Consider the following 19,602-nt stretch of genomic DNA (forward strand, 5'->3'; position numbering starts at 1 on the left):
AAGCCTATGGAGCCGGGCAGACCTGCTGTGAACGCCAGTTCTGATTCATCCTGTGACCAGAAGCAATCATGTCACCTCCCTAAGTTTCAGTTTCCTCGGGGATTGAAGGAATCTAGCACTACCCACCTCATCGTGTGCATGTGTGCTAAGTCACTTCGGTCATGTCTGATTCTTTGTGACCCCGTGGACTGTAGCCCACCAGGCTCCTCTGTCCATGGGATTCTCCAGGCAAGAATACTGGAGTGGGTTGCATGCCCTCCTCCAGGAGATTTTCCTGACCCAGGGATGGAACCCATTTCTCCTGTGTCATCCTGCATTGGCAGGTGGGGTTTTTTTTACCACTAGAGCCCCCTGGGAGGCCCACCCACCTCATCACATTGCTGTAAAGACCTAATAGGCTAATAACAGGGCCTTAGCACATAACCCACTCCAGTACTCTTGCCTGGAAAATCCCAAGGACGGAGGAGCCTGGTAGGCTGCAGCCCATGGGGTCGCACAGAGTCGGACACGACTGAAGCGACTAAACAGCAGCAGCAGCAGCAGCAGCACATGATGGAGACTGAAAGAAATACTGGTTTATGACCCGGCTACCTGACATCCCAGGAGAGATCCACTACTTATCCTACTGCGCCCTCAACACCTGCCCTCCTTCCCACCCCTGCCCACGGTCCCCCAGACACCCCCTTCCCTAATAAGGTCTCAAACAATTGGTATTTCTGGGTTGTAGGAGGAATTTCTCTTGGCCCAAGAGATTAACAGTCTAGACCTAGGATTCCAGCCCAGAGCCGCCCCCTCCTGGCTGCCTGAGCCATTGAGTTAATTGATTTGCTTGCTCCTAGCTGGGTGCTGAAAGTCTGGCCAGGCCCAGAGCTGTTGGGGAAGGAGGAGAAGCAGCCAAGAGCACCTTTTTCAGTTCACTACAGAAGGGTACCTACCACATACCGCCTCTCGGTTCTGAGACTGTGCCCAACTACACAGACATCATCTGTACACAGACTCTTCACTCAGACCACACTTTCTGGGCCTCCATCCCCACAGAAGCGACACACAGAGCAAGCATACATGGAAATGCACAAAGAAACCATCAGGTGACACATACACACAGATAGACTTCCCCTCCACACCCAGAGGCAGGCAGGCACCGGGAACAGGTCAGGCACAGTGTACACACACACTCCCGATATAAAGCCATTTCATATTTACCACTATTGCACTTCCCTTTCACTTTTCACTTTCATGCATTGGAGAAGGAGGTGGCAACCCACTCCAGTGTTCTTGCCTGGAGAATCCCAGGGAAGGAGGAGCCTGGTGGGCTTCTGTCTATGGGGTCACACAGAGTCAGACACGACTGAAGCGACTTAGCAGCAGCAGCAGCAGCAGCAGCAGCAGCAGCAGCAGCAGCAGCAGCAGCAGCAGCAGCAGCAGCACTATGTGCCAGATATTGTTCTAACCTTTTCCAGAGAATAATTCTTACAACTGTAGAGGTAGATACGATTTTTACCCCCCTACCCGATTTTACCAGGGAACATTTCATGCAAAGACGGGCTCGATAAAGGACAGAAATGGTATGGACCTAACAGAAGCAGAAGATATTAAGAAGAGGTGGCAAGAATATACAGAAGAACAGTACAAAAGAGAGCTTCATGACCCAGATAATCACGATGGTGTGATCACTCACCTAGAGCCAGACATCCTGAAATGAGAAGTTAAGTGGGCCTTAGAAAGCACCACTATGAACAAAGCTAGTGGAGGTGATGGAATTCCAGTTGAGCTGTTTCAAATCCTGAAAGGTGATGCTGTGAAAGTTCTGCCAACAAATGCCAGCAAATTTGAAAAACTCAGCAGTGGCCACAGGACTGGAAAAGGTCAATTTTCATTCCAATCCCAAAGAATGCTCAAACTACCGCACAATTGCACTCTTCTCACACGTTCAACATTCTCGAAGCCAGGCTTCAGCAATACGTGAACTGTGAACTTCCAGACATTCAAGCTGGTTTTAGAAAAGGCAGAGGAACCAGAGATCAAATTGCCAACATCTGCTGGATCATGGAAAAAGCAAGAGAGTTCCAGAAAAACATCTATTTCTACTTTGTCGACTATGCCAAAGCCTTTGACTGTGTGGATCACAATAAACTGTGGACAATTCTGAAAGAGATGGGCATACTAGACCACCTGACCTGCCTCTTGAGAAACCTATATGCAGGTCAGGAAGCAACAGTTAGAACTGGACATGGAACAACAGACTGGTTCCAAATAGGAAAAGGAGTATGTCAAGGCTGTATATTGTCACCCTGCTTATTTCACTTATGTGCAGAGTACATCATGAGAAACGCTGGGCTGGAAGAAGCACAAGCTGGAATCAAGATTGCCGGGAGAAATATCAATAACCTCAGATATGCAGATGACACCACCCTTACGGCAGAAAGTGAAGAACTAAAGAGCCTCTTGATGAAAGTGAAAGAGGAGAGTGAAAAAGTTGGCTTAATGCTCAACATTCAGAAAACTAAGATCATGGCATCTGGTCCCATCACTTCATGGGAAATAGATGGGGAAACAGTGGAAACAGTGTCAGAATTTATTTTGGGGGGCTCCAAAATCACTGCAGATGGTGACTACAGCCATGAAATTAAAAGACGCTTATTCCTTGGAAGGAAAGTTATGACCAACCTAGATAGCATATTCAAAAGCAAGGCTATGGTTTTTCCAGTGGTTATGTATGGATGTGAGAGTTGGACTGTGAAGAAAGTTGATCGCCGAAGAATTGATGCTTTTGAACTGTGGTGTTGGAGAAGACTCTTGAGAGTCTCTTGGACTGCAAGGAGATCCAACCAGTCCATTCTAAAGGAGATCAGTCCTGGGTGTTCTTTGCAAGGAATGATGCTGAAGCTGAAACTCCAATATTTTGGCCACCTCATGTGAAGAGTTGACTCATTGGAAAAGACCCTGATGCTGGGAGGGATTGGAGGCAGGAAGAGAAGGGGACGACAGAGGATGAGATGGCTGGATGGCATCACTGACTCGGTGGACGTGAGTTTGGGTGAACTCCAGGAGTTGGTGATGGACAGGGAGGCCTGGCGTGCTGTGATTCATGGGGTAGCAAAGAGTCGGACACGACTGAGCGACTTAACTGACTGACCCCATTTTACAGATGAGGAAACTGAAGGTCAGAGAAGTAAATAACATGCCTGCGGTCACAGAGTGCCCGCGGGCAGCCATATACACCCATACCGGCTCCCTCCTTCCTCAACCCCGTTTATTTTCATAGACACGTTATTCAAACGCAGCATTCTTCCCACCCCGACGTGCTCCACATACCCTGAGGGTGAGTGCTGTTCGGGGCGCTAAGTGGCCAAAGACTCAAGAAATGGCATGTGGGCACAGCAGCTGGTAAGCTGTGCTGAAAAACCGGGTAGTGAGAAGACCAGAAGTTACAAAGGCAGCGGCGGTGGTTAAAAGTCTTACAAGCCCGACCGGGCTACCACGTGAAGCGCTCAGCACAGCGCTGGCCGGCGGAGGGGCGCTCGCAGGCCGTGCGGGGATCGTCCTCGGGTAGTGAGTTCAGTGTGCGCTGAGGGTCTAGCTCCAGCTCTCAGCAAAGCCTCTCCCTGCGTACTTGACTGCACCCATTTCCCGGCAAGCAGTCCAGAGCGTGAGGCCGACAAGCCTTAAGTTTTTAGCAGAAGGGCCGCGGAGCTCCACGGTGCCCTCAGGCCGACATGGGTCAGATCTGAGATTCCCGTGGAGGCATTTTATAAAGCCTAGGAGCCCACCTGCTCCCCACTCAAGCGTACACCAAGTTCTTGGTACACCTTTTAATGGGAAAAACAACAACAGCCACCCTGGTTGGGTAAGTGTGATTTATAATTCATGGGCCAGTCTTTGAACCCTTTCAGACAAAACCCACAGCAATTTCTTTGAAAGAAAGAAATGCCTAGACTTTGCTCAGAAGTCGCAGGTTTTCTAAGGAACGACAAGCCACTGCACGGATAGTAAATCACCCTGCGTACCACATTTGTTTCTAATTATTTGCATTGCAGTTCGTTTGTGAAATAAAACAGAAGAGTTTATAAATATCGTTTATTCTAGAAGTGAGACACACATTCGACCCCAGTCTTGTTCCTAGAAGGAGCTATGCTATTCGAGTGGGGAAAAGAATGAGGGAGTCCGTGTCAAATTACACCCTCGCCCCAAATGCAAGTCAAGGCTGGAGTCTGGATCTGGCGAGGGTCTTCGGATTCTGCGTTCTGATGCTATCCGCCTAACGCTCCAACTCGAAGAAGTTTTCTGCAGGCGGATGGGTGGGGAACGTCTAAATAGAGTTTACCCAAACCCTTAACCTCTCTCTCTAGCTTGGACCCTGAGAACAAAGGCGCCTGAGAGAAGAACGCTCACCGCCTGGACGGTGAAGGTCTTGTCCAAACAGACCACCTTCTCCCCAGCTCTCCTCACAAGAGGGAGAATTTTTTGCTGTTGTTAATGAAAGAAAGGAGCATTTAAAAGAGACACCTCCGCCCTTTACTCCCCCAGGTATTCATCACCCTGCTCGAGCACGCCTGGGGAGACCGCCCCGCAAGTCTAAGAGGAAGCTAAGAGCTGCGGCGGTCGCGGAGACAGCTCAGCAGTGACGCAAGATCCAGCCGGGATAGCCCGACCCGGGGCCAGAATGAGGATCCTTGTAGGTTTCCGGGGAGGGGGCCGCGCTCCATTGTTCACTCTGGGCCAATCAGGGTTGGCTCATTTCCTTCCAGCCAATCCCCTGTCACTCCCGCCTTCCACCCCACCCCGCCCATCAGCCCCCAAGTCCCTAACACCTCCCCCGCATACCCCGCGGTTCTGGGGAAGCTTCGTGACGCCACAGGTTCCGCCCCCAGCTCCGGCCACGGGCGAGTGCGTGCTGACGTCATGCTGCGTGCGGGCCGGTGCGGAATCGCTCCTTCAACTCCGCGGGGCAGGAGGAGTTAGTTAGCAAAGAGCCGAGGCTGGGCGCACGACCCTCGTCCTTCTGCCCCTGGCCGCACGCTTTGCGCACATCTCTTTTCTGCATGGTGGATATTATTTTTCACTATCCTTTTCTAGGTACTATGGGGGATCATTCCAAGAGTAAGTCTTTCTCTGTATATGTGTGTGGTGTGTGTGTGCGCGCTTAATATGCAATATTTCTAATGCAGAAGAATGTTTAGCGGATTCTACAAGTGGCTTCTATTTGACAGAACACTGAGAGAAAAAATCAAAACGAATAGATTTTCCTGCAGGACCGCTTATCCTTTGGAATCCTGTTGTTTTAGTTTATAATTAAACATTCTTTCTCAAGCCTGCTAGGCTGACCTCGGGCTGTGAAATCTGCTTCTGTTTTGCGCTAGGGCAATAGTTTGATTTAGGGATGTGGGTTTTTTTTTTTTTTTTTTGCTTGCCTTTCGGCCTTTCAAATAAGGAAGATTTCTTTAGCTTAATCTGGGATGTTTAAGCTAAAAAATGTCAAGGAGGATGAGCAGAGACTCTGCTAAAAGCTGATGTGTCTGTGTTGGGATAGGGGGGAGTCGCGGAGAGAGGGAGTGTGCGGACGGAAATGCCGGAACATCACCGTTCAGTGTGATGGGGTGGCGTCCGCAGGGCTTAAATGTCTATTTACCCTTTCTTCTCACTTACATCTTAGCTTTTAGTTACAGGAGATATCAATAAAACGCCTGTGTCCAAGTGAATGTAATACTGTAAAAATAAAACCCAAACTGAGGAAGGGGTGGGGAGAGACTAAAAGCCTTTACAGATTCAGAAGATTGTGTTTCTTCGTGTTTTGTTTCTTTTTTCGTTTACAATTATCTGGACCTTTGCAAAGCCCATTTCCTTTTTATCTTGTGGTCCCAATTCTTGAAAGAGAGAGCGAGCGGGTTGGGTTGGGGCTGGAGCGGCCTCGGCCGGGGTCCGGGCAGCCAGGCCTGACGCGGGCTCCGCGCCCTTCCCCGGCAGAGAAGCCCGGGACGGCCATGTGCGTGGGCTGCGGGAGTCAGATCCACGATCAGTTTATCCTGCGGGTGTCGCCAGACCTCGAGTGGCACGCCGCCTGCCTCAAGTGCGCCGAGTGCAGCCAGTACCTGGACGAGACGTGCACGTGCTTCGTGAGAGACGGGAAGACCTACTGCAAGCGGGACTACGTCAGGTGAGGCCCGCAAGTGTCCGGGCTGCGCCACTGCCCGCTGGGGCCGGGGCTCGAGAATGGCAGGCCGCCTGCATGCCCCCGCCCCGAACGCGCGCCGCCACTCGTCTCCCGGCCTGGGAACCGCCGAGGGCTGGTCCCCGCAGCCACCCTCGCGACCACAAAGCCTCCTGGGCGCGTGTGCCCTGGGCGGGTAGCAGCGCGGCAGGCGAGGCCGGCCACAGGCCCTATGCTGACAACGCCCGTGCTTTGGGCCCGCAGGCTCTTCGGCATCAAGTGCGCCAAGTGCCAGGTGGGCTTCAGCAGCAGCGATCTGGTGATGCGGGCGCGGGACAGCGTGTACCACATCGAATGTTTCCGCTGCTCAGTGTGCAGCCGCCAGCTGCTGCCCGGAGACGAATTCTCGCTGCGGGAGCACGAGCTGCTCTGCCGCGCCGACCACGGCCTCCTGCTCGAGCGCGCGGCGGCCGGCAGCCCGCGCAGCCCCGGCCCACTTCCCGGCGCCCGCGGCCTGCATCTGTCAGGTAAGCCGGCACTGCGCCGCCAGCTCCGGGGCGCAGTGCACATGTGGGTGTGTGTGTTCTTAGACGGGTGCTTGTGCTCGGACGAAAACTTGTCACTGGGGTGTGTTTCCGTTTGCCAGCATTGCGGGGGTTTCTGGGTGAGTGCAGAACTCTGCTTGGAACGTGACGGAGTGTATGTTCGTGTGTGACCGGGAAAATTGCGTGTGGGTAAACGTGAGCCGGGGTTGTGTGTATGAGTGTTCGGAATTGTGGAGATTTGTGTTCTCAGGAATGTGTGGGACACGGTAGTAGGAGGAGGAAGGTAAATGACACCGGGGCATCTCAAGTGGTGACTCTAAGGACCTCGTACTGGGAATTTCAAGCAGTCTGTGTGTTGCCGGAGAGAAAAGACAGGTTTGCCTGGGGGTATGTGTGTAAGGAATACAGTTCCCAGCCTAGAGCTGGGCTCAGCCAGGCAGAAGTCCACCGGCACAGCTCTGAAGGCTCACCAGCCAACAGGGAGTGAAATGTCTGCGTTTTTCTTTTGAGGCCCAGTCTGATGAACAATGTAGCCAAACGTTTCTTGGTGGGAAAGAAGTGGAAACACACTGGATTCAGGGATAATGGCAAACACCCCAGGGGATGCTCTAGGTCATAATCAGAAGATGGCCAGAGGCTGGTTCTAAGTGTGTGGTGAGCCGGTGGGAATGGTGACTCCAGCTGAGCAGTTACCAGCGAGTAGCTGCAGACCTGAAGCGTCAGTCTGCAGACCAGGCTGAGCCTCTGGGCGTTGTGTGCTCCAAGGGATCGAGCTTTTTGCTGGCCCTCTCTTTAGTATAGAATGAGGACATTGAGTTAGAAGGGCTGTTTGTGAATATTTATCCAGACCTAGAAATGCCTGGAAGGGGATATAATTTGAAACAGTGCGACTTGTATCCAAGGGTAGGTAGACCTGGTTCAGATGGGGGTGTGATGCCAGTGTTGAGTGAACCCTGGTCTCTCCTTTGTTTGTTGAAGGTTTCCGGCCACCGCAATAGGGCCCTAAATAAGTACCTGACTCTACCCAGCCTGGGGTTGAGAGAACCCAAGGCCAAGTGAGGAGAGTGCCAGCGGTTGTGGGCCAGCCGGGAAAACGGCCGCTGGACAGGGAAACTAGAACCTCAAGAAAGGAGATCCTGGGGCCGAAGTCCAAGGGCTGTTAGAAAGGAACTCTTCCAGGTCCGGGAGACCCATTCCTGACCCCAGGCCAGGTCTCAATAACACACGGTCTGGCCCTGTCTGAGCGGCCCCAGAATCAGGGAGACGGTCTCTTCGGGGAGAGGCAGACAGGCCCCCTTGTCCCGATGCAGCGCGGCGCTCGGGCCCCTTCCCCTTCCAGCGTCCCAGGCGCGCCTCCATCCTCTTCTGAAACTTAGTCCCGCGGAACCCTTGCGGGTATTCCGACGGTCGGGTTAAGCGGAGGAGGCACAGCAGGGTGCAGCCACTTCTGTCCTGCACAGGCCTCGCTCGGAGCTCCCAGGCCCAGCTTGCTCTGCGGGGATCGCGGCGGGGAGCCCGGTGGAGGTACTAGGGAAGGGACGAAAGTGCACATCTTTCTCCGGGTAGGGCGAACAGACAGAAAGGGAGAACAGACAACCAGAAAACTGAAGAAAAGACAACGAGATCGGGCCCCGCGGGGCTCGGCCGCCGCGGGGCAGGGCGCATGGGGAGTGGGTGGCGGCCGCTGGCTCACCTCTCGCTCCCTCGCAGACCCAGGATCCGGCCGGCAGCCCTCGCTGCGCCCGCACGTGCACAAACAGACCGAGAAGACAACCCGCGTGCGAACCGTGCTGAACGAGAAGCAGCTGCACACTCTGCGGACGTGCTACGCCGCCAACCCGCGGCCCGACGCGCTCATGAAGGAGCAGCTGGTGGAGATGACCGGCCTGAGCCCGCGGGTCATCCGCGTCTGGTTCCAGAACAAGCGGTGCAAGGACAAGAAGAAATCCATCCTCATGAAACAACTGCAGCAGCAGCAGCACAACGACAAGACGGTGAGCGTCGGGGAGCTGGAGGTCGGGTCGGGGAGCTGGAGGTCGGGTCGGGGAGCTGGAGGTCGGGTCGGGTGGAGCTTTGGGTTCGCGCGCCGCATCGCTCCCTTTTCTGGGCCGGCTCTCGGGAGATCCAGGGCGGAACTGTTTCCTCCAAATAGCGTGTCTTTGTGCTTTCAGAGCGAGGCTTACCTTGGGGTTGGAAGGCACCTTAATTATTGTATCTGAGGTCAGGTCTTCCCCAGACCCAGCGGTAGATCGGAGTTGGGGTCGGGGGCTCAGTTCGGAGCCCAAGGCAGCCTGGTTTTGAGCTCCAGCATGTAGGGGCGGGTTGTGTCGATCTCAGCGGGACTCAGTTTGAACACTTTCCCTCTGCAAACCCGGAGAGGGGGTGGAATGCAGCCCTCGCGTTTTGTTCCCTTGCGGTGTTGGCTTCCAGCACTGACTGGCCCGTGGTGGCTGTTTTGGGGCCCGGGGTGTCTTCCAGTGGAGAAGGCAGGCTCACTCGGCTGCTGCGGACAAGTGCATGCCTCCCCAAACAGTTTCAGGCTCCAAATCATGTGCCAGGGCCTGGGGTCCCGGTCTCAAAGGTGGCGGGAAACGCAAGACCTAATTCTTCTGCCTCCCCTCTTCTGCTTGTTCCGCAGAGTCTCCAGGGACTGACCGGGACGCCCCTGGTGGCAGGCAGCCCCATCCGCCACGAGAGCGCGGTGCAGGGCAGTGCAGTCGAGGTGCAGACGTACCAGCCGCCGTGGAAAGCGCTCAGCGAGTTCGCGCTCCAGAGTGACCTGGATCAACCCGCCTTCCAGCAGCTGGTGAGGACCTGCTCTACCCGCCCGGACGGCTGGACTCCGGGGGAGGTGGGGTGGATTTAGTCACTTAACCAAGGTGGGAAGGGGTGGGGGGCTTTCAGGGGAACAGGGGCTGGGAGAAGGGGGAGGTTGGTAGCTGTAACCGCACCCGGCCCATAATTGGTTCTAAACCAGGTCTCCCTGGATTAAAGCACCGGGAGGAGAGGTCGAGGGATTAACCCACCCGTGCCCCCGCCCGCCCTAATACTCCTGCCTGGGGGCCGGGCGACTTCTCCAAGGGCACGCTCCCACCCGAAGACTTGTCCCAAGGATACCTTAGGGAGCTGGCGGCCCTGGAAAACCAGCTCGGGCACGTCTTCACCCGCTCCTTACCGGTGTCTCCCATGCCCCAGGTCTCCTTTTCTGAGTCCGGCTCCCTAGGCAACTCCTCCGGCAGCGACGTGACCTCTCTGTCCTCGCAGCTCCCGGACACCCCCAACAGCATGGTGCCGAGTCCCGTGGAGACGTGAGGGGGGGACCCTTCCCCGCCAGACCGCGGACCTCGCATGCTCCCTGCATGAGACTCACCCATGCTCAGGCCATACCAGCTCCGAAAACTCTCTCGCCTTTGTAACTATGATTGTTGTTATTTAAAGAGAGAAAGGACTGAGAGAGGAGGTCGGGACAGCCAAAATCGCCTGGACGCAACCTGCTTTCACCAGACTGGAGAGCCCCGCTCCGAGGACTTTTATTTTTACAAAACCAGAATTTGGGTTGACTAGCGTTAGCTCTGCCCTCTCCTCTCCCTCGGTCCGCGGCGCCCCCAGTCCACGTACCCACCGGTGCGTGGAGCTCGCGCGGGGTAGGTCCCGCGCCCGCCAAGCCTCGCGCTCCCCCGCGCGGACCATGGCTCCTGCCCCGGCCCAGCCCCGCGCTTCCTGGTGGCTTCACCCGCTCTCCAGCGGGGAAGAGGACGGGGGCAATCCAAAGGAACAGACACTCAATCCCCCAAAGCGCATGATTGCCGGAAAAAAGTAGAAACGAGACTTTCCTTGAAAATGTTTTAAATTATCAGTCGACGGAGGACAGAGTGTGTGAGCCTTTGCCGAACAAAACGTAAGTTATTGTTATTTATTGTGAGGACAGCCAGTTCATAGTGGGACAAATATTTTGATCTTAATAAAAAAGAAATAATAACCCTATGTGATGCTGCTCCTGTGTGCTGTTGGTGCAGCGGGAGGGCTCGACGAAAGCAGGTTGCAGCTTGGAGCTTCTTTCAACGAAAATGACACTCGGCCCAGGGCCCACGGCGCGTGCCCGCGCCTCGCGCACCGCCGGCCCGCGTGCTCCCGCGCCGCCCGGAGGCGGGCCCGGCGGGGATTGGGCGTCGCGAGGGGGGCGGGGCTGGGTGTCTGCGCTCCGTGCGCCCCTTGCGGCCCCGCCAGGCCTGCGAAGCGCTCCAGCGCCCAGGCTCTCCGAAAGCCGGCGCGCCCCCTGCTCTTTCCTTGTCCCTGGCGTTTCGCCGCAGAAGCCCTCGGGGCAACGGGGTGACTGTTCGGCCGGGAAACCTGAGATGATCCAGTTGTCGACTGTTCCGATTGTTGGGGCGAGCGGTTCCGTCTCAACCTTGCCTTAGCTCCCGGAGCCGAACCCAACCTGGAGTTCTTCAAGGTCCTCCGACTCTTTTCGGCCCGGTGCACTCGAGCCCTACATGCGTGCGGTTCTCTTCCCGCGGGTCTGGATGCCCGAACCCCCACATCCAGAACCCTCGCTCGCCTGCCACGCGGGCCCTGCCACCGAGCCACGAGGCTAGCCAGCGGGCCCTGGGGTCGAAAGGGGGGGCCTTAACGGCTCATCCTCGGCGCTGTCCCCAGAGTGGATGCGCGACGTGATCAATCTCGCTGCATTTATTAATTCCCCCGTCTAGACAGAAGAGAAGGCCGGGCGGCGGCTCCTTATCTGAATTTGGCATCACCTGCAAGCGATACACTGAAGGAGCCACAACAAGCCCCCGCTAGGATCGCGGCTGCCAGGGAAAATAAGTCCACCCAGAACCAGTCTGGCGTGTCGTTGGTTTATTTTCTTTCCAGACCCGAAATGCAGGGGGCGGGAGCTGGCTCGGGTGGGAGGGGGCTGGGAATGGCCCCTGGATATGCCGTGCCCAGGTCACTTGGTGTGACATTTCAAACCCCTGCGACTTGTTTTCTTGAAAACTGGCTTTAGTGATCGCAGGAAATAACCGGGAGATACTGAATCTCTAGCAGGCCCCCGGGCAAGCACAAAAAAACCGGGAGGCTCAGGTTTTACCCTTCACAAATATTTAACCCTTTGGCAGCCTGGGATAATTCTTTTCCTAGACCAGCCCTCACTTGGACTCAGAAAGCTGCCAGCCTACCAGTGATTGCACTACTCTTGAAGAATCTCTGGCATTGGGTTTCTGTTTCCTTGTCCTACCAAGTTAAAAGATCCCAAAGGTATATCCTTTGTCCAGGAATTGTTTTGAAAGAGGGCAACGCCCTTACTATTGTTGCCATCTTAGCTCAGGTAGGGCCTGGTAAGGAAAAATGTGTCGGAGGGGGCATCTTTGGTCGTTGGACACAGAAGTCGATGCCTGCTTTTAAAAAGCCATGGGCTGCTTGGATGGCCAGAGGCCACTGTAGGTGTTTCAGCTGAGCTGATGGCGGAATTCTGAAAGCGAATTTCTCCCCTTCCCCCGCCCCCCCCGTCCCCCCCCCCCAGTCCATTAGTAATGGGAGGCTGGCAGCAAAGCTGGCAATTACTGAAAGAAAATGGGAGGAGGTGGGAAAATTGGGCCACATTTATATTTTACTTCCTGAAAGTCAAGGTGATGCTAGCACAGACGTTAAAGAGACTGTTCTCCTTCAGGATTTAGGAAATGGTGCTGCAAACTTAGAGATAAAGGAAGAGATATTTAGGGTTAATGAGGACCAGCTTTACCTCTCAAGTGCCCAGAAACGGTTTTAATAATCAGAGTTAGAGACTTTGAGGGTTTGTTCCCTTAACTTAAATTCTTCCCTCCCAAACAGAAATACAGATATTTCCTTTTACCTTCTGGTTGGCCACTGGATAGGCGGCTAAACTTTCAAAAGTCTTACTTTTGAAAATTTTGATTGATCCAGAATATTGGGTTTTGTCTTTTTTAAAAAGGAAATAACAGGTTCTTGAATTTGAAAAATTTCATTATGGTTGTTAATTAGCTTTGAATTTTTGCTTTTGACAGATTGCAGTATTTTAATGCTACAGATGGAAACATCTGCCTGTCTAATTACAGTCACTTCTTCCTTGGCCATCCATAGATCAAAAATCTAATTCCTTTTTGGATATTTTTATGAGTGTGTCTGTTTTTGAATATTGGGAAATTATTCTGATCAAAGTGGTTACTGTGTATTTAGGATACCTGTAGCTATGTGTTGATGTTGTTTAGTTGCTAAGTTGCCTATGACTGACCCCGAGGACTATATAGCATACCAGGCTCCTCTGTCCATGGGATTCTCCAGGCAAGAATACTGTGTGGGTAGCCATTTCCTTCTCCAGGGGATCTTTCAGACCCAGGGATCGAATCTGAGTCTCCTGCATTGGCAGGCAGATTCTTTGCCACTGAGACACCTGGGAAGCCCTGTATCTGTGTGTACTGCGTCATAAAACATTAGAAGCTCTTCTGCTGTAGATTGTTGCTAGCCACCCAAAGGGGCACATCGTTTTCTGTGTGGGTTTCCAAGAGGGGAGTTTGACTCTAAAGCCTTATTATGATGGTCCCTGGTGAGGTGTCAGATCTATGGTTGGTTAGTTACATTAATAAATATCTATTTTACTGGCTCCCAGGTCATCTTTAAACATCTTCTGTAATACAGTAGGGATTTCCTTGTAAATTAAATTACCTGTAACAATTACAAGTGTATTTTATGCTTACTGAACTTTTAAAGTGAGATAGCCAGTTGTGTAGTAAAAAAGTCAGTTCAATAAAAGAGGCCATAAGGTGGGAAATGGGAGTTATTTAAGTAGATTCACCTTAGAATAAGATTTTCTTAGCAGATTTATCTAATAATTTGGGTAGCTCTATGTAATTGAAGCAGGAAAGAGATTCCCAGAGATGGAGAAGTTTATGGCTACCCTACCACAAAATTCAATACATATTGAAAGGCTACACAGTTCTGGGAAATTTAGAGTCCCTGTGGCAGTATTCCCAACGAACTTTAATTTTTAATGAGTTTTGTAACAGAAATCAGCCTTTCAGTTTTGAATATGAAATAGCTTTAAAGCTTAGTTTTGTCAGAGCTGCAAAGACTAGGTTTAAGTAAAAGATTGTCTAAGATTGTTCTCGTAAAAAATGTGAGATTCTGCCACTGCTGTCTGGGGGAGGGCATAAGCTGCCACACATTTAGTTAGCTGTGTTTTCCCATACAAGTATTCACCAAAGAGAGCAAGGGAATTTGCTTGAATAGCAGCATGCTAGAGATGGGAAACAATGAATGAATATAAACGATATGCAGCAGAGTCCCAATGGACTTGTGATAAAAGCAGGAAATTCAGAGAGTTTATTAAGCTGATGTAGGGAAGATTAGAGGCTTTTAAATATGGGTCTGATTGATGTAAAGGTAAACTTTCCTCAAGATACTGGCATTCAGTGCAATAAGGAGGATTGTGTGACCAATTACAGGCTAGCACCTTGTTGATGGAGACTGCGCATGGAAGATGCTGATAAATGGAGTCAGGCTGAGAGCAGTAATAGGAGCGAAAAAGGGCACAGAGAAATACTCCATTGGGAACCAGATGTGGAGTGCTGTGGGGGAGTGGTTCAATTTGTAAAGCAAGTTTGGCGCCTCGAAGAAATCACGCCAGAAAGGCTAGAGTGCTAGGTGAGTCCATCTTTTGGATCGGGGCACCGCCCGATCGATAAGGTCAAGGGCTGGTGAGAGAGTGGGTCAGGGAGTGAGCGGAGGGGCAGGAGTTGAGAAAGGCAGAGAGCTTCCTCAGTGGGAAACAGGATCTTTAAGGCGGGGGTATCATATGGAAGGCGGGAGACCTCTGGGTTCCGGGTGTGGGAGCAGGGAAATGGAAGTGGAAGAAGAGGGGTAGTGACAAGTAATCCCTTCCCAGAGTATTGAGACCCAAGAATTCAGAAAGCTTGGCAAGGAGCTCTGGAAGAACTGGCCCAGGTGGCTTCTTTCCTGGGGAAGGAAGGAAGGAAAAACGGTAGAGGAGGCGAGTTCCGGACCTAGGTTCAGGTTCGAGGCTCACAGCGCCCCCGACTGCCTAGAGCGAGAGAGTCTCTGGAACTCGGCAGGAAGCCGCGGGCTCGAGATCGTGCTGGGCTTCGGAAGGACTAGCCGCGTACAGCTCCGGGCCAGCGAGCTGCAGCCGAGAGCGGGAAGTTCGGTTGGGCAACGGCGTTGGGCATTCAAATGCCGCTGCTCTCGGGCCTCGGGCGGCCAATTCTGAGCTTTAAGGCCCGGGCGCAATGGTTACCTACGTTCCGGCTGGGCCCAGTCGCACCGTCAGCTTTAGAGGCTGGACCCAGCCGAGGCCTTTCGCTTCGGCCCAGCGGGCCCACCTGTGACCCCTGAGCCTCGGGGGACCGGGGATCGGGCCCCCGCCCCCAGGAGAACGCCAGTGGGTGGCACTCGTCCCCGTAGATTGGAGCAAGATGTGCCTGCGCTCACCTGCGCGCTGTTCTTTCCCCATCCCGGGAGAGTTTAGAAGTCGTAAAACCCAGGGGAGTTAGAGCTTCAATCATTCTGGCCCGGCGGAGCGCGCAATAATAAAGTAGGGAACTTGAGACCTCCAGAAACCGCGCGGGTCGGGAGTCACCCCCCGAGGAGCCCCCGGGCCCGATCCTCGCAGGCTCCCCAGCCGGGTGGGGCCGGGGTTTGTCTCAATCAAACCTCCTCCCCTCCCGGACAGGGGGGTGGGGGGCGGGGGGAGAGCGGGGCGGACCAAATGATACCATTCAATTAAATGTTTAATTGCGAATTCTGGTATGGTTTCTGGAAGGTTAATCACAGCTGTCTCAATTACTTACGGCTTTTTGGCAAATTTCCGACCAGATAAGCATATTTCTATTGTGAAGCGTCTTGTAGGAAATCTTATAAATATTTGATTATTCATTTCAGCTACAAGGATTCTGTATCCACGCCCCAAGATGCGGGGAAAAGCGGAATTTGGGAACGCCTCCCCTGGATGGGGCTCCCCAGGCGGCAACGGGTCGCTCAAGAAGCCGGCCGCCGGTACCTGGCTCCCAGGCCCTCTGGCCACAGAGGAGCCCCGGGCCGCCGGCCGGAGGGAGGTGCGGGCGCCAGGGCCGAGCCCACTCGGCTTCCCGGTGTGCGGCGCTCGAGGTGCTTCTACGCGCGCCGCGGCGAGGGCCCCGGGCCCTGAGTCTGGCGCCCCGGTCCAAGTCACCGCCAAGCCCTGGGAGCGGGCTCCGCTGGAGCGGGAGGGGTTTTCCCCGCCCCGAGCCCCGAGCCCCGAGCCCCGAGCCCAGCCGGGCCCCGCAGCCCGAGCGCGTGGAAGACCCCGGGGGCCGGGCGGTAGGAGCACAGAACGCACAGGGATTGCGTTTGCTTTCTTTCTCTTTCGTTTGAAATTGGACCTCTTTATTTTCTATTTGCAAAGAAGTAAAAACAGCATACACATAACTCGACAGCCTTGGGAGGATCCAAAAATAAGTGTCCTGAACAAGAGGTAAGTTTGCTTTTAACAATCCGGTGTAACTTCTGTATTTTCCGTCCCCTCTGCCCCCAGTCTTGAATCTTATAGTATTAATACCAATCCCACCCCCCTCATCAGATCTTTTTTCTTGCTAATGTTTGATCCTTATCTGACAGAAATAATTCCCAGTGTCACTCAGTGAACGGCTTAGCACTGACCGTCGGCTTACGGTGGAGAAACGATGAGAACAAGATATGGAAAGGTCAACATTTCCTGGCAGACACTCCTCCCGTTCAGCTGTGAGCCATGCACTGGAGTGAAAATGTCTATTCAGGACCTTTGTGACCGTCTGTTTTATTTTTACTTCGGCTTCATTGCAGTTATTTGAGAAAATACTTCAGAGTGGTTCACTATGTTTGATCTTTTTAGGACCCCTAATTTTTATTTTGGAGAATTTCAATTCAGCAATCCTATTTCTATAGGAGACTCTCGGTATCGGCTGCTGGGAAAGTTTAGGCAGAGGAATACAATGCTCTGAGTTAATTTCAGATAGCTGCTAGAACATATTATGTAATTAGAGTGTAAAACTGTTACAAACATCTTCTACTCAAACCTAATAAGGGAAATTTAAAGCAGGTTAACTTTGAGTAAGTCTTTAAGATACTTCCGGAGTTGGAATTAGTTTTTCTTTCAAATCTGCATTGCCTTCACAAGAAAAGTCACCACTGCAAACAGAATAAGTTATTTTATTACAAGAACAAAACAGACTTGCTAACTTTTTGTCTAATTTCACCCATATTACAAATGCAAAGTATATATTATCATAGAATGTAAGTTACCAAACTCCAAACTATTGTGCATAAATGAAATAAACTCGCAGAATTAGAAAGAACATTAAAGTATCTACAGTCTTTATAAATAGTGTAAAGTATATACCATATCTACAGAGTATAAACATGTGAAAATGAACTTCTTAAGGAGTAGTTACAATGTTTTGAACAATTTAAAATATAAATGAGTGTACTCAAATACACAACCAACCAAAACCTTTATTTTTTCTCTTTTTTTAAGAAAAACTGTCGAGCTTCTTCCCAGGCCTGCTGAGGAAATCTGTTAGCCAGTTCAAGATAGTCTTGGGAACCAAGGCATTTTCCTGAGAGGGGAAAAAAGAAGAGAACAGTAAACAAGTTAAAGTCTTCAACATTTAAGAAATGAAAATTACTTTGATATCTGAGTTCAAAATGGAGACATACATTTCAAATAAACCACGATGCAAATTTCAGTAAAGGTAACTCATCTATATCTGTAGTATGAAACATATAATATATATTTTAATTATAATCTATTTCATGCTTCTAAGCTACTCAGACATTAACCTCTAGGTAAAATATTATGAAAAACACCGTTTTTGGACTCTGGAGTAAGAAAATAGGGAAAATAAGAATGGTGAACAAAATGAGTTGCATATTCCATCTTTATGTTAGCCTGGAAAGGCTGTATCTGTACATAAACTTGATGGTTGTTTTCTGACAGTTACGTATTCCATCCTTAAGTTAGCGTGGAAAGGCTATATCTGTACATAAACTTGATGGTTGTTTTCTAAAATAGTCCATTTGATCTAAAACATGATTTTAGTTTAAACATAACTTTAAAAAATGCTCAAATCTGGCATTCAGTTGCCCAACAAAGCAGAGGGAACTATCAGGCACTTTACTGGCTACTGAAATAAACAGTTTCCTGGCCAGCAGTGAGGATTTGGAAACCCAGATTCTTCCTTAGCAATAAGAATGTGGTGTGTCAGGAGCCACTTCATATTAGAATTTAGAGGTTCACCTGGGCAATGAACTCAAAACATCTTGAAACATTTTATGGGGACATTCTAAGCAACAGGGGAACAGATGTCCAGGTGCAAACTAGCAACAGTGTGGCATCATCATTTTTTAAAATCAGGTATGCATATTATGAGCTGTCACCTGTATAGAGATGACTTTCCTAAGCAAAGTAGAGAACAGTTCCCCATTTACTGTTTTGAAGATTAATCCCATAGTAATTGGGGAAAGCATGAAAGTCAGAGAAGATGATCCTTTGGAAAAGAGAGGTTGAAACTAAGCAGATAGAGGCAGCCCTGGGACATGCCTGACAGATAGGCAGCAAATGGTGACTCATCCTTATGTCAGGAGGAAGAGGAAGAAAAAGAATGTCTATACTTCTTACTGGCCAAGAAAAACAAACAAACAAACCCAAAAAACCGCTGTACAATTAAAAATAAATACAGTAGAAGAAGATTTCTCTAGGCATTTTCAAAATTTAAACCATTGTTTTTAAGATATAGAAACAAATTACGATTACAAATTATGATTTTTTTCCTAGCCTCCAACAACTTAAAAAAAAGGCTGTGACCGAGTCAGGGCAGAAGTGAACTTGCACACTAATTCTGACTTAGGCAAATGATGCCAACTATGATGGTGACTTGAATTTCTAAAAAGGGGCATAGCTTTCTGTTTACTTGTGAGTGTCTGAGCCAATAAAACATGACATTTTCTCATGATACTGTTACAGTTTTAGTTATATTCTCATTTACATACTTTTCAGCACCTGTCCATTGTAAAGAACTATGAGACACACATACACCCCCTGCCTAGGGTGACCTCCTCCTCCCCCACAGTGAGGGCTACTGAGTGGGTGCCCCAGAGGATCTTGCTGGGACTAGACCTCTGGCCACTTTAAAGACTATCAAACTAATGGAAGAATTGGGGAAAATCTGGATGAAGGTCTCATTAATCAGAGATGCTGACATGACAGTCAGACAAAGAGCAACTTGCACTTCTCAATTACAGTGTGGGTAGCAGAATATTTAAAAAAGTAAAAACGCACTTGAAAATTCTACATCTCAGCTCTGATCACAGGACTCACCTCAGCAGAAATGCTACAGGGAAAAACACCTTTTTTGTAAATCTTTTGGCCCCTGAACTGTGCTCTTTCTTCATGTAAAACAATTTTACAATTTTTATTTTAAATAAAAAATTCAAGTGCTTGAATTTTACGGGAACATATGGGCTACTATCAATGACAATTGTATTCTGAACACTGGTAGGGAACTAAATGTATGTAATTTCAGCATTTATATGAGTAATGTAGGCCAATATTAATGATCTGATTGTCTCTTCTATTACAAGGTAGCTCTTTAGTAATTATTCACCATTTATTATAACTTGCATGAGGTGAGTATAAATTATATAAAGATGTTTTGTGCTTTTCTTTTTTCCATGGATTTCTCTGTATATTCTGATACACTCATGTTTGATGACAAAATCAATTTCTTTATTCTCTGAAATATACTTTGTATCTGAACTTCAAATATTTTAGGTGGTGAAATAAATTGATTTCTTGACAGTTGCAAAGGGTGGAGTGAGAAATGTCCAGCTAACAAACAAATGACATTTAATTTCAATAGAGAC

At 50.6% G+C, this 19,602-nt stretch overlaps 2 protein-coding genes across 3 annotated transcripts in view; one reads left to right on the forward strand and one right to left on the reverse strand.

Annotated features, from left to right (window-relative positions):
* Window positions 1-4,891: 4,891 nt before the first annotated feature.
* ISL2 (ISL LIM homeobox 2) lies at window positions 4,892-10,677 on the forward strand. The gene is made up of 6 exons (XM_069559089.1): window positions 4,892-5,100; window positions 5,965-6,154; window positions 6,413-6,675; window positions 8,404-8,687; window positions 9,332-9,499; window positions 9,889-10,677. The coding sequence occupies exons 1-6, from the start codon at window positions 5,043-5,045 to the stop codon at window positions 10,003-10,005; spliced, it is 1,080 nt and encodes a 359-aa protein (XP_069415190.1). The 5' UTR covers window positions 4,892-5,042; the 3' UTR covers window positions 10,006-10,677.
* A 6,349-nt stretch (window positions 10,678-17,026) lies between these two features.
* Window positions 17,027-19,602, reverse strand: part of SCAPER (S-phase cyclin A associated protein in the ER) — a 401,024-nt gene continuing 398,448 nt past the window's right edge. For both annotated transcript variants that reach the window (XM_069560135.1, XM_069560134.1), the window contains exon 32: window positions 17,027-17,297. In XM_069560135.1, the coding sequence (XP_069416236.1) occupies window positions 17,194-17,297 (104 nt within the window). In that variant the 3' untranslated portion in view covers window positions 17,027-17,193. The remainder of the gene's footprint in view (window positions 17,298-19,602) is intronic.

The sequence above is a fragment of the Ovis canadensis genome, chromosome 18, assembly GCF_042477335.2.
Source record: "Ovis canadensis isolate MfBH-ARS-UI-01 breed Bighorn chromosome 18, ARS-UI_OviCan_v2, whole genome shotgun sequence".
Lineage (NCBI taxonomy): Eukaryota > Metazoa > Chordata > Mammalia > Artiodactyla > Bovidae > Ovis > Ovis canadensis.